The 13,859-nt window shown below is 46.8% G+C and overlaps 2 protein-coding genes across 3 annotated transcripts in view; both read right to left on the bottom strand.

The window, feature by feature from the left end:
* LOC113205707 (uncharacterized) overlaps positions 1-3,618 on the bottom strand; it is a 26,124-nt gene extending 22,506 nt beyond the window's left edge. Inside the window, exons 1-3 of one of the 2 annotated variants that reach the window (XM_052264715.1) lie at positions 3,333-3,618; positions 2,449-2,685; positions 1,947-2,070 (exon numbers count right to left, since the gene is read on the bottom strand). In XM_052264715.1, the coding sequence (XP_052120675.1) occupies positions 1,947-2,070; positions 2,449-2,673 (349 nt within the window). In that variant the 5' untranslated portion in view covers positions 2,674-2,685; positions 3,333-3,618. The remainder of the gene's footprint in view (positions 1-1,946; positions 2,071-2,448; positions 2,686-3,332) is intronic. The other variant, XM_026421422.2, reaches the window with a different exon arrangement.
* Positions 3,619-4,033: 415 nt separating this feature from the next.
* LOC113205711 (HEAT repeat-containing protein 1 homolog) lies at positions 4,034-12,678 on the bottom strand. The gene is made up of 22 exons (XM_026421428.2): positions 12,509-12,678; positions 12,193-12,362; positions 11,635-12,095; positions 10,966-11,534; positions 10,553-10,883; positions 10,089-10,461; positions 9,766-10,001; positions 9,385-9,678; positions 8,901-9,271; positions 8,629-8,815; positions 8,292-8,540; positions 7,837-8,210; positions 7,364-7,736; positions 6,907-7,285; positions 6,652-6,827; positions 6,392-6,568; positions 5,985-6,308; positions 5,534-5,898; positions 5,043-5,435; positions 4,643-4,964; positions 4,398-4,556; positions 4,034-4,281 (listed from the first exon to the last, which is right to left on the bottom strand). Exons 2-22 carry the CDS (start codon positions 12,332-12,334, stop codon positions 4,084-4,086), a joined length of 6,453 nt encoding a protein of 2,150 aa, XP_026277213.1. The 5' UTR covers positions 12,335-12,362; positions 12,509-12,678; the 3' UTR covers positions 4,034-4,083.
* Between the last annotated feature and the right edge of the window lie 1,181 nt (positions 12,679-13,859).

Below are 13,859 nucleotides of genomic sequence, written 5' to 3' on the forward strand. Positions count from 1 at the left end.
GGGGGGGGGGCGAGGGTGGCAGATGGTGACAGGCTCCCCCATGAACCGCTGGGGCTGGGCCGGTACAGTCGCAGTGGACGGTGGTACGGGTAATCGAGAGTAAACTTTTAGCTCAGCTTGTATCTTCAGGCGCACGAGCAGGGGGAGGGAACTGTCAATCAATCAATTTTTGCCGTGTGTGTCCAGCACGTGTCTAGCTAGGGGCAAGTAGTGCCTTAGCCCTTGCTCCGTCGCAAACGTTTGTGCAACCGTTGGTGTTCAAGAACAAAACGTGTGGTATATAATGCTAAAGGAAAGTGTGTGGCATGGCAGGGATGTCCGGCCCGTGCCGCGGCGAGCTGAGCGAGCGCGCAACATCAGCCAGGCCGTTGACTCAATGAAAATCCCCCATCGCATTCAGAGGCTCTGCGTCGTACGGGTCTCCCTGCCGGCTCCGCGTCACCCCGCCCCGCCCCGCCACTGGGCTAGAACTTGGACGGCGGCCAGGGGTGCAGCGAGGGCTCGGGGACGGGAACCCATACCTCACTCAGTCGCTGCTGCTTCTGGCCGGCACAAGGACTCTCCTCTCTCTCGATAAGTGCGGCTTTGCGGATCCGCAGAGCCGAAGCCGGCCCGAGCCGCGCGGTCCGCGGCCAAAGGCGGGCCAAGGGCGAGTCGGCCCTTCCCTTCCCCTCCGCAAGAGTGCGGCCGCCCCACATATCGCGCCCCGCGGCACCTGCACGCGCCCTTAAAACGGATGTACACGGATACAACGGCCCCAGCCAGCAAACTTTGCACTCCACTATCCGTATGGACTCCGCCTCCGCTACACCTGGCCGAGACCATAGGGGAGAGGGTTTATTTGCGAAAGATGTTTAAAAACGACGGGTGCGCCCCGGTAGAGGTAGAGTCTCTGAGCGAGTAGAGTAGGCACGGCGCGACAGGAGACCCTCGAGCGAGGGATGTCGCCTACAGGGGAGGTGGCGGGGACGAGTTTGGGGGAGGGACGCTATGGGGCGCCCGGGGGCGCGACTGGTCCTTAGAGCGCGGAATATCTGCACGAAGTGGGTCGCACCGTGCCGCGCTTTAGCGAGGGCGGAAACCAGGCCACACGCCGCGCGGGCAGGGCGGGGGGCGGGGCGGGGCTGGGCGATGTTGGACCGAAAGCAGAAACGCCTCACGTAAACTCTTGTGCTCTCCCCCGCACTTCCCGGGCCACGCTCACGGGAAACGTGAAAGGTGCATCCAGGAAAAAGGATGCTGCTTGTTACAATAAGTATATTGAATACATACTTACATGCCTAGGGAGGTTTCTGTGCCGTTGCGTTGTGCCAGATTCAACTTTTTTGTTCAAGATTTAGAAGCCTGCCCGCCTAGCCAAAACGTCTCTTCTGGCCCCATCCCAAGCCTTAGGTGACAGGCGTTTAACGTTACGGTATGGTTCAGCAGACAGCCACGTGGGCGCCAGGTTGCACATTTTCTCACGGTCATCACCTCTTTAACGCACACGCTGACGCTTTGAAGTTGACGGACGATGCCAATGAGGATTTTGTTTAAATGAGCGCCATGAGGGTTCACCCCATCCTCCCTCCTCACGCAGACACAGCACTATCACTCCCACCGTTTCTCTCGCGCCCCCCGCTGCCCCTCACGACGCCTGCTGAGCGGAAGATGGGGGACCGACCGGGGATCGCCCGGAAAGGCGCCTGCGAGGCTCAGGGTAGGCTACCCCGCAGTACACGCATGCGCTCCAGCCAAGATGTTGCCTACCTCACAGGCGTTATGAGAGCTCACAGCGGCTAAACTTAGCGCAGGTTTGTAACGGTGAATGACGGACGTGCTCTCTGGATGATCCCTCAGCTCAGGCGGCGTGGCCATTCGTTGCCTACCCACCCGGTGCCTCACTCATTGCAACTACTCAAAGTCTTCTCTTTTAGGTATGGGAACATTTAAGTTGGAGTGCTTACCTGGTGACGGCGGCTCGCGCGCCACGCTGGACAGCGGCACCAGGAGGCCCCGGCGCGGCTCGCAGGCGAAGAGGCGCCGCCCGCCCCACCAGCCGTCAATGCCGCCGAACGGCAGCGCCACGTCCTGTCGACGACAACACAATATCATTTCGACGTCGAATTTGTGTCGCCTTGAGCCTTCTCGAAATGTCGTTTTGACTGCCGATTTTGAAGTCATGTCGAACTTTTTATGCACTCATCAGAACCAGGGTAGGGATTTGAAAATCCGAAACTTGTCCGGAAAAATTAGGAAAATTTTCCAGAAAAAGTAGGAAAATATTGAAACATTTCCAGAAAAATTGGAACAAAACAAAGACTTTCCAGGGAATTAAATAGAAATTTAAAAAAACAATTAAAAAGGTTCCCGAAATTATTATATATTTTTTTTGAAAAATTATAATCCCTACACCAGACTCGTCCTGAGACTCGACGCTGTCCTGGTATACTTGCTACGCATACTCACCAGCTCGATGCCCAGGGTCCAGGACGGCCCCATCTCGGGGAGCTTGCCCATCCAGCGGACGACGGCGCCCTGGGGGATGCCGCTGCCGCTGCCCAGCCACAGCACCCGCTCGCCCACCAGCACCGGCGGCACGGCCCCCGAGGCCATGGCGCTCACGTGCGCGGCCTGGGGTGCGGGCCCCGGCGGCTCGGAGCCCCACGAGCGGCCCCATCTCCAGGGGTCCATCGCACAGCATCACTGCAACACCCGCACGGGATCAGGAGAGGGGCGAGACACGGGAAAACGAGGTATGTGAGTGTGTGTGTGTGCGGAAGACGACAGACTCGCGTCGGTCGGCACAGCAAAGAGGAAGTGCTCGAAGCCAAGTACCCCCCCCCCCTCCCCCTACTAGATGAAAGGTCAAGCCCTCGCCCGTCCCCCTCGCCACGCAACCCCTTGGGCGAGGCGAGGAAACGGCAGAAGAGACGGACGCCGCACCACGGTCCTCGCACGCTCTCTCTCACTCACTCACTCTCGCGGGTTACACCAGCGAGGGGAGGTGGGCGTGCGTGCAGGGAGTTCCCTCCTCCCCCTCCCACGCGCGGACTTGTCCTACTCTCCGCTCAAATCTAGGTTGGGTTAGGTCAGAGCTATCGTCGCGCCGGGGGTTGACGACGCAGCCCCTCCACACTGCTCGGCAGCCGAGAGGCGGCTCCAGGCTCCAGCTCCCCAACGGCGACGGTAACACCAAGTCCGCGACGGCAACCCGCGGCATCGGCGCGGCGGGCACCACGACCGACCGCGACGGCGGCGGCGCGTCAGGGGCGAAGGTCGCCCCGCGCCCCTTTCTCTCTCTCTCACACTCCCTCCGCCCAAAGGCAGGTGCGACAGAGGCAGGTGCTCACCTTGTTACGCTGCGCCCAAGGTCCGCGGTGTGGCGCCGGCTAGCAGTGGTCGCCGACTGGAGACGACAATGCCCCGGCGGCACCAGCACCGGTCATGCCGCGCCCGCGACCCTGCGTGTCCTGTCCTGTCGTGTCGTGTCCAGCTGCAACAGGTCCCCGGCCCGGCCCACCGCGCCCCGAGACTCAGGAGGAGCAGCGTGCGAGCGTCGGCCCGGCCGTCGACGGGCTCCTCGTGGTGTCTAAAGTCCTCCCTGGCGTGCGCGGGCCGGGGCTGCCGGGCAGCTGAGCACCGTGCCTGGCTGGGGCGGGCCGCGGGGCCGCGGGGGCCCCGGGGCGGCGGCGGCGGTGGCAGCGCGGCTACTTTTAGACGGCCGTCCTCACCGCGGCCAACCGCCCGTCCGAGTGAGACAGACTGTTTGAGAGGCGGCCGGCGCGTGCTCCAAGGGTTGTCCGCCATGGACAGCATCGTTGGCCCGCTCTAAGTGTGACAGGTCATGTTCGAGGGGATCGGCACGGCATTGCATCCAGCCAGAGCAGCAGCCCCAAAGCGTGGCCGAAGCCGCTTCGTGGGTCCCGCCAAATGATCACGTGCGATGCGTTGTGTTGGGACTTCCCTGGGGGCATCATAGCTTTGCGGTGCAGTCGACAAGCACCTCCACCAAGAAAGGGATTTTTATACTCTTCAAAAAATAAAGAAAATGTGGCGTGACTGTTGGAAAATTTATTGTTTGTAGCGATACACTTGTCATAACTAGAAGTACTTCTGGATGGGTTCACCCAAAACTTGTTCAAGATCCTGGACCGCTCTCCTACACGCAGTCTCAATTGATTCCTCTTCATCTTCAAGAAGTTCTGCTAAGAACGGCACAGTTTCTGGCAGCAGTGGCAAGAAACCTTCACCCAGCTTACGAGCAACTCCACTAACAGCTTCCAGTGAAACTAAGCGTACCTAAAAATCACAGAGGACAAAAATTGATTTTACAATAATGTTGACTTTCTTGATTTATAAGTAGGGTTGTCAAAACTTAATTGATTTCTTAAAAGAAAATGTAACTATTGTCATACCATAGGAGTTGCGTGTCTTGTTTTCAGTAAGATCTGATAATTTAGCTGTTTCCACAGAGTGTCATCGGTGCATGCTACTGCCATTTGAGAAATACATGGCACTAACACATCAGTAGCTCTCTGTCTCAGTCCCTCAACTCCACCTAAAGTATTTTCCAGCTGTGATAAACACAAGTTGATTGTTATTCCTCAATAATACTGAATAAAGAATGAAATTTGTACATTAATTGTACAATGATACAAACCTGATCAACAATTGGTTGCATTAATGTCTCAAATCTTTCTTTGCTGAGAAAATTTTGAGAATCATAAAGGAAAACATAATTTAATGTCTTCAGAATACTATTAACTAATGTAGCACTCTTCTCTTCTGCAATTTGTTCACTACCAAAGAAAAGCTCCTCATGCCGAGGGCCATTTGATTCCTGTGGCAATTGATCATCAGTATCTTTTTCTCCTATTTTGGAGATATTACAATGATCTAACAATTCAGCGGCATTTTTAAGGAAATGACCAGCAAATGAGACATAGAGTCCCTTCAGGCATTCTGCCATACCGTGTGACAACCTGCACAAAAAAATAATTGTTGCACATTAACTCTCAACTGACAAGTATTGGTGAGCCATAGACTTTAAAAGTACTTACTTATAAAATGTAATAGTCCTCTCTTTGTTATTTTCATTGAGGCGAGTAGCCCATTCATATAATCTGAAGTACAGTGGTCGGAAAGAGGTTTCTGACAATTTGAGAACAAATGCAACCAGGGCTTTTATCACATGATTTTCAACAACATCAACCTGATCTTGGGTCACATCAGCACCAGAAGAGCATCTGAATTGTAATGCACTTAAGAAAAAGTCTGAGAGAGTACTTTGCAGTGCAGTAAGATCAGCACTAGTCAACCCCACAAAACTCTCAGCTAACACACTCATTAATGGGCCGACAGCATCCAACTGTTTCTTTGATATAAGGTCCTTGTAAGCATTTTCCACTGCTGGAACTAACACACGTGTTGGAACAGTTGATGCCAACTTTTGCCTGAGGAAAACAAAACAAAATGTGGTAAATATGAATAAAACACATAAAAATAACGATATTTCTTGCAACACAGAAAAACGATCAGGAGCATAACAGACCTAGTGCCCTTGAGTTTGGATGCCACGTGAGCAGCCTTGGCTTGGTCCTCCTCTTCGTGGAAATGCGAGGCTGAAAGTCCACATAGTTCCACTAGAAGAGGATGGAGGTACGGACTGATGAATGCAGCCAGGCTTTCCACAATTCGGTAAAGGGAAGCAGCTAAGCTAACTTGCACTACATCAGGCACTTGAGTAATCTGAGATGCCATCAATTTAATGAATGCTGGCATAAGTATTGGCAGTGATGCAATTGCATGAGCCCGTAACGCACTGCACAGCTCAGCAGCACACAAAACCACACTTGCTAAAAGGTTACTATTGTGAATTTGTCCTTTACAAATAACGGAAGTCATATATTCAAGAATCTAAGAACAAGATACAGGAAAAGTAAATTCACCCTCACAATAAAATAAATAAAACACAATAACAATACAGAGCAGTAAATACTAACCGGTTTGAATGTCTTGAAATTATCATAAGCTAAATGTTTTGCTAAATATTTGATGGACAGTAACGCTGTTTGTTGATTCAGGAAGACCTCTTCACTAAATTCGCCATTAGACACAGTTGTAATTGTTTTCACCACATTAAGCAGTGGTTCCAGTAAGGCAAGAAGATCCTCACTTTCACAAGATGCTAAAAATACTTCCCGTTGGCTTGAAGATAGGCGGCTGTTTAGAAGCTCCATTGCCTTACGTCTCAATGATGGGAGTTCATGCACCATAAGTCCACTTACAATATTCAGGAATAATTTACTTGGTAACAGTGCATTGACCTGAAAAAGTTGGATTATTTTAATATTTAAGCTGTAAAGAATGGAAGTAAAATTTTGGCAGTCAAATAAAGATAGATAAATACCTTGTCAAGTATATCATATGCTTGGGCAACCATTACTCTCCAGTACTTGGCCGTTGGTGTACCAACTGATATATCTGATTGACGAGAAAATACTTGGATTAAGACCAAAAGCACCTCCAGCAATTGCAAGTACACAGGCACCAAAATATCTGTGGCTTCTTCATCCATATTTGAAATCTGGTCAAAATACAACTTCTCAATTAGTTTAATTTAACTTAAAAAGTACTGTATTGAAAGAAATAAGCACACTTATTTCTTGCCTGATTGACAAAGGGTAGAGAGGAGAGTAAAGCTGACAAGAAAGTAACAATGGTATACTTGTAGTGACGAAGATGTTTGGGAGTTTGGTGATCGACATCAAATAAAGATCTGACTCTGTATTTATCCAAGTTTCCAACAGCAGCAGAGCTCTTAATCACAGGTCTCTTGATATCTCCTGGGAAATGAAATAATAGCCCTTGAAAAATTTGATTCTTACAGATGTGATTACAAGAAAACAAATAAAACTCAAATACCTTTCTCCAGAGGAAGTGATAGCAAATACTTCAGAAGTTGAATGCAATTTGAGAGAATAGTATCTGGGGGAAACTGAGTAACTATTTGAAGGGCCACTTCAATTCGTTTAGGAGCTTCTGAATTTGTCCCAGCACCTTTGTTCTTTCTATTGTCATTGGTACTTTCTGAGTGATGTACAGTATGGCTCTCCATGACAAGACATAGGAATAGCCACATGTACTGTTGAGGATCTAGAGTAGTTAGCACCTTATGGAATAAAGATAGCCGTCGATGTTCAGGAATGTCCAAGAGAGCATCAACAAACACACGCATGATTGATGCGATTGTGGCATCAAGTTGTGAGTTGGCACCAACTGAGAAAGTACCACTTTTACTAGCCTGTAAATGAAATTAGTTTTTAAGGTAAAACTTTGCTGAATGAAATAAATAATATTGAATTGCTCTTAGGAAACAAACCTTTATAAGAATGGGAATAATTGTATCAACAACTTTAGAAATTATCTGGAAACTGTATGCATCATCTTGTCGTAGCACAAGAGATCCCATGAAAGTAAAAATAGACATGATGTTCAAGAGCACTTGCTCTGGTACTAATGCTGCCACATGAGCCAGAAGAAGCAAAGCATGATGATGAGTTTGAGGGTTTTGAGTGCCTCTCACACAGTGAACAATGGATTCAATGTCAAGGACTCTGGTCACGAGGTCTGGGCTGATATTATCTAAAATAGTTGCTCCATCTGGTGCCAATTTTTGGCAACAATGCAAAACACAAGAAAGTATCAGCTGTTTGGCATATTCAACTGGAGCTTGTTCCTCAAAATAAAGGCACCTACAAAAGAAGAGGGTAATTAATTAGTGATAACACTTTAACTACACGTCAATAATAGCTAAAATCTGATGCAAAATGCATAATTCTACACTACACTTACTTCTTCAAAAGATCAAACAAAACTGGAAGTAAAAGATGAGGATTAGTTAGTTTCTTCTTATTTTGAAGAAGTTCTAAGAGTGTCATCCCACACCTCCACTCTTTGGTTTCAAGAATTTGTGGAGAGGGAGGTGACAAATTACTGCGACGCCTTGCTTGATTAGAGTTTGCAGCTACAACATTTACATCTTTCATTTTATTCAATTCAGTCACAATGAGCAAGGCATCTACAGACAACTGTTTGAAACTTCTGGAAACAGCAGATAGAACAGATGGTTTTTCAGTTTCTGTCCCAGCAGATATTAACATTGACAAAAGACGTTGTTGAATGGAGTTCTGAGGGGCAGGGAGTGCATCCCACAACTCTCTTGTCACCTGGACAGACAAATATTATGATTAGATAATTAATCTTAATGACTAGTGAAACCACAAAATGACCTTCAAAACAAACTGTACCTGGCTGCAGGCTAATTCAGCTGGACAAGAGATTTTGCCATCGACTAATAGAACTGATGTCTGCTGATTGGCCAAAAGCTCTGTGAAAACTGTCCATATTGTACCACTACTAAAAATTTTGGCTGTTTGTGAATCTATTCGATGGACAACATTATTTATAATAATAGAGCTATGCAAGTTAAATGTCTGATGCCCTTTGTTTTCAGACAGTATTTGTGCAACTATCGGCAAAAGTTTCTTTAAAACAGCCTGGAAACAAAATTAGAATAGAGAATTAATTATAAACGAAATGAAGTACAGCAGCACAAGACAGACAATAAGGGGTGTCAATACTAACTTCAGAATTAACAGAAGTTAAAACAGTAAGAAGAGCAGCGGAAATGTACTGAGGAGTGTGTTTATTCTGGACAATATTTAAAAGGGAGTCCAGTATGTTAGGTGCTACAGTCCTGTACTCTTTTGGTAACATACTTTGGACAACAGGATCAGGAGAAATTGATGAGTAGAGAACTAGCTGAAGTTGTCTGTCAATAAAAAGAAAATGAGACTCTCAAAATGATGAAATATCATCTTTATAATCAAAGAAAAGATAGTAACATGAAGACTTACTCGGCATCCAGGCTAAGTTCTTGAACTGAATCTTGGATTTGTTTGACCAAGAAGTCATATGATTGGCCACCAATTTTAGACTGTGTTTGGTTTAAGTTCTGAACAATATCTAAAGCAGCAATCCGTACAGGAGTAGCAGGGCAATATAATGCTACCAATAGAGCGGGAAAAACAATATTTTTCACTGAAAGGTCTCTAGACCATTGAGCATCTTGGCAGGATCTCAGAATCAAGCCAGCAAGGCGCAATGAACGTACTTGAATTTTCATTGAAAGTTCTCTCTCTTCTTTATGAGCATTATTTAATAGACAGTGACTTGGCCAAAAGTTTGCCAAAAACTCTACCTGCTTTTGCTGAGATGGGAAATATGCCTGCAAATTGAAATGAGAACTATAACATTTGATTTGTCTAATGTTTGTGCCCCCTCCTTCCCAAGTTGAACATACATCCCACCAAGAACAAAAAGATAGTTCATAAATTTTACCTTAAAGAAAGATTTGAGGGTGCTGACATAAGCAGACTGGGATTTATTTTCTTCAGATGCACACCCTTCAGATAGAGAGGTGTACAGCTCTACAAGTAGCCTTGTATTAGAAGAAAGTGCCTCTAAGTCAAGCCACTTCCCATTTTCATAAGAAACTTTCACATCAGACCGCTTTATAATTGTTTGCACAACTAGCAAATATCCCTCAAGAGGCATGAAGCCCTTTCTACAGACTGAAAGGCACTTCACTAGGGAAGATGCACACATTTCAGATTGGTTGCAAGTAGCAGAAACCTATGGAAGTAAAGAGAGAGCTTGGTCAGTCAATCTTGAGAGCATGCATACATGGTAGTCCTGTTGAATAAAGACAGTGTGACAAACCTTAACTCCTTTGATGAGACTACATGCAAGATGCAATGCTTCAAGACTTTTTTCCACTGGTGTTTTGAGAGGTAAACTAGCAGCAAGAAGCAGAAGAAGTGCAAACTTAGATTCCATCAAATTCAAAGAGGCATCCATTGCAAGCCTTTTCCCATATTCTAGTACAAGCTTGATATCAATTGCACCTGGCTTATTAACAATTATATTGTATATTCCTTCAACATTTTTTTCTTTTTCTGCAACAGCAATTTGGAAAACTTAAATTCAACAGTAATCAAGAAATGTAGATCAGATTATCTCTAGTCTCATCTCAAGCTACTTACGACTCTTCAGTGCTACTGTGAATTGATTCCGAGAACTAAAAGGAGAAGCTAGCACACTTTCAGTATAATCTTGTTCAACCAGCATGTGTGGCAAGAGAGCAACTAATGACTCTAATTCTTCTATGGGGTCACCTTCACCAATTTGTGTTAGATGAGAAATTACAACAGGAATAACATGAGTCCATTTGCTATCGGATCCCTGTGGCAGCACATGATTTTGAAGAACTCCAACAAGTCTTGAGTGCAGAGGAGATCTAGATAAAATTCGCTTGAGCACTGGTACGGGGAAATTCAACGCAGCCAGTACAACAAGAGCAGAATCATCTTTCAGAACATCAAGTAATGAGTCTTTCAAGGTTTGTTCATCCTTTTCCTGAAAAGAAAAAGAATAAAACTTAATCTACCTAAAACAAAACAAAAAACAATAACAAAAAACACTGGCATAAAGCCTTCTGAATTCATACCTTTAGAGTTGTACATTGTCGAGCAAGACCCAAAAGAGCTTCAGCTCTAATTCTAGACTTCTGATGATGAAGTTTGTCAAACAAATCTAGCTGAAGTTCAAACCCAAGCATTTGCCTCAAAGTTGAAGCTTGTGAAGGTGAGACACCAAGTCCTTTGAGTGCTCTACACACAGCTTTGTCAAAAACAGATGGGTAGGAGCGTTCTAATTGTTTTAAAATTTTTGAGTACCATTGTACAACTTCATGTGGAGAATTCATTTCACCTAACGCAATCACAGGTTTCTTTGACACTTCTTCTAGAGCAGATACATCAAATGCTTCAATAAACATCCTGGAAAATAAAAAGAAACTCATTGATGAAAGCAAATCATCTTCTTAACAACATTTTGCATGTTAATGAAACAACACTTTACCTTACTACTGAGTCAGCTCCAGTTTCACTAAAACGCACTTCATTTATCAAATTCTCAACAAGAGACCGCAAATCAGAGTTGTTACCAACTAGCTGCGTTTGAATCAAGGCTAACGCACCTCTCATCAAAGGCACCAGAAAAGGAACTACATCATAACCTTTTGAGGCCAACAGACCATAAGTAGAGGCAGTTTCCTTGCGAGATGCAAGCCTTGATAATGTCTTATCTGGAACTCCTTTTAAGACTTTTGACTGACTCTGATAGATGAGTACTAGAAGCATAGCCTTTTCTATTTTAAGTTCAGTATGGTCAACCTTTGAAATTCTAATGATCAATTTCTCTAAAATTTGTCTGGATGGTGAAACATTGGTTACCATCCTTCCAAATATTATATAAGAAGCTGCAGCAAAGTCCAAGACAGAAGAACCCAAACCACGTTGCAGGGTATCAATAATGTGAACCATTTGAAGCTCTGTCACTTTACCCTTACATCGGTCAAACAGCCCAAGTAAGGTGGTGCTATAGAAAGCTAGTAAAGTTGATAAAACACCAGCATACTGCCCATGTTCCTGTATAAATAAAACAAATTAGAATATCATAATATTTTTAAATTTATTTTTAGAAAAGTACTAAAAAATTGAAAACACTTATGATTAATTGTGAGTTTACCTTCACAGCTCCCATAGTTGCATCACACAGTTGTCTGAGAAAAGAAGGATTTGTAGCTACATGATTTAAAAGAGCAGATTTACTCAAAGGAAGACCCTTCTTCTTAAGGGGTTCTAGCCAGTGCCATGGATGTGATTCAGATGAAAAGTCAATAAGTTGCATAACACGAATAAAAATTCGAGACTCATGGTAAGGCAGCGCCAGCATCAAAAAGTCTTCAGCATTGTACTGATGTACATGGAACCGTTGGACAAGCCACTCAAGAGCTTTGTGTGCAGGCTTCAGAAGAAAGTAGGGAGATAATAGATAGAAAAACTTTTTGATGTTTGCATCCAATTTTCTATTGACTTCTTTTGATTGAACAGCGCGCTCAAGAGATATCGATGATAAATCAAAAAGTGTGCTCTCAAACTCTGAAAACCTGGCATATAACGTCTTTAGCTCCTCCAGACCAGCGACACCTATTAAAGGGGTAACAAGCAACAGGTGCATTAGTGTGTGATGGACTTTGTGAACATCTAACCCAAGCATATTTAAAAATGTAATATCTTTGCAAACCTAATTCATAAATTGTCTGACGGTCATAGTTAGCAGCCTCTTTTGGATCAAACAATAAGGAAGGGCGCTTCTTGTCTTGAAGCAACAACGATGTTTGTGGCGCTTGAAGTCTTTTGAGTTGTGCGGCCAAAGAGGTAGCCATTTCGAAAGCTGGGTAGTAGCTCTATATCCTGCAGAAGGACACAATTTCAATAATAATAACTCATAATGAGTTGCTTACGTCAAAGCACCTAGCAGACTCTACACAACACCTCGAGCATGTTGCTCAGGTTAGGAAAACAGATGTAAAAGTAAATTAGCTTAAGTGAACACTTACTTTGAAAATTTCAAAAATTCGTCAAAAAATCACACCGACATGATCAAATTTTGGAAACAAAAATGGACAGTTACATCAAACTGACACGAAATACCCAAAGAAAAACAGGCTCAACACCAACCTCGTGTTGTGAACCAAAACAGAAACACGCATTGAGCGCTTAATTTTTCATATCGCAGCCGACGACGGCGTTGCGCGTGATTTTTCATAGAAAAACAAAAGACGCCCGTCGGTGCCCGCGGGGCGGGAGTCGGTTCAAAATGAAGCGGGGAAAGGGTTCACTGATGTAATTGTGGATAGTCCAATCGTACAACAAGGAGGCTGGTTGTTTTCGCCCAACATGACCGAACCGCGAACGCTTGCGTAAAGACCGTCTCAAAATAAGGTGGACAGATCAGATCGGGTAGGAAGCGGGGCCAACAGGAAACAGGGCCTGGTGGTCACGGACACTCGTCATCACTCTGCTATCGCGCTGGCCCCCGGTCGCCGATACCATCAGAGTACAGTCTGGCCTGTCCTGCCGCGGCCCGCGGCGACCCCCGTCCAGTCGCTCGAAGCGCAGGCAGAGGCGCGCATCGCTAGACATGACGGCGCTGTGGTTTGTGCTGCTGGCCGCGGGGGCCCTACTGGGCCCCGCCCGGGCCCTCCCCGCCGACGTCACCACCCAGGACATCATGGACCTGAGGGGCGCCGCGAGGACGCCGAACACGGACCCGGAGCACCAGGTGAGGCATCCGTAGGAGGCTGTTCTACCATCGAAGGGGGCCCCCCTCCTGGTCCTAAGACCCGCTTTGACACGCCCTGTGTGCGCGGTGCAGGTGATCGCGTACCTGACCTACGACACCGGCGCCGGCAAGTTCCACGCCACCGTCCTGGACTCGCGGGACCCGGAGGAGGCCGAGGGCGCGATCCCCGCCGACTACGTCGCCAAGGCCGTGTACTCCAACCTCATCAACGAGACCGGGTTCGTGTGATTTGTGCAGCACCACCGTTTGGAATTGTACGACAATACCACCACCACCGTCTCGTGTATTCTCATTGTCAATGCGACCCTCAGGTGGGCGTATCTCGAGCTGCAGACGAACGCCGCCGTCGACGACGTGCTGCAGGCGCGCGGCGCCGGCGTCCTGGAGGGCTTTGTGACCGCCGACATCCTGCACATGCACGTGCACAACGTGGCGCGGCCTTTCTGCGACGGCAGGAAGGCGCTGTGCGCCCGCATCCAGCAGTTCCTCGAGCGCAACCTGCAATGGCTGGTCAAGATGTCCAACAAGCACGCCGCCACGGACGTGTACTGGCACCAGGTAGGCATGTTGTTGGGCTTCCACCTGCGCTCGAGTCCAACAAGCAC

The sequence above is a fragment of the Frankliniella occidentalis genome, unplaced genomic scaffold (assembly GCF_000697945.3).
Source record: "Frankliniella occidentalis isolate FOCC.00 unplaced genomic scaffold, Focc_3.1 Scaffold1, whole genome shotgun sequence".
Classification (NCBI taxonomy): Eukaryota; Metazoa; Arthropoda; class Insecta; order Thysanoptera; family Thripidae; genus Frankliniella; species Frankliniella occidentalis.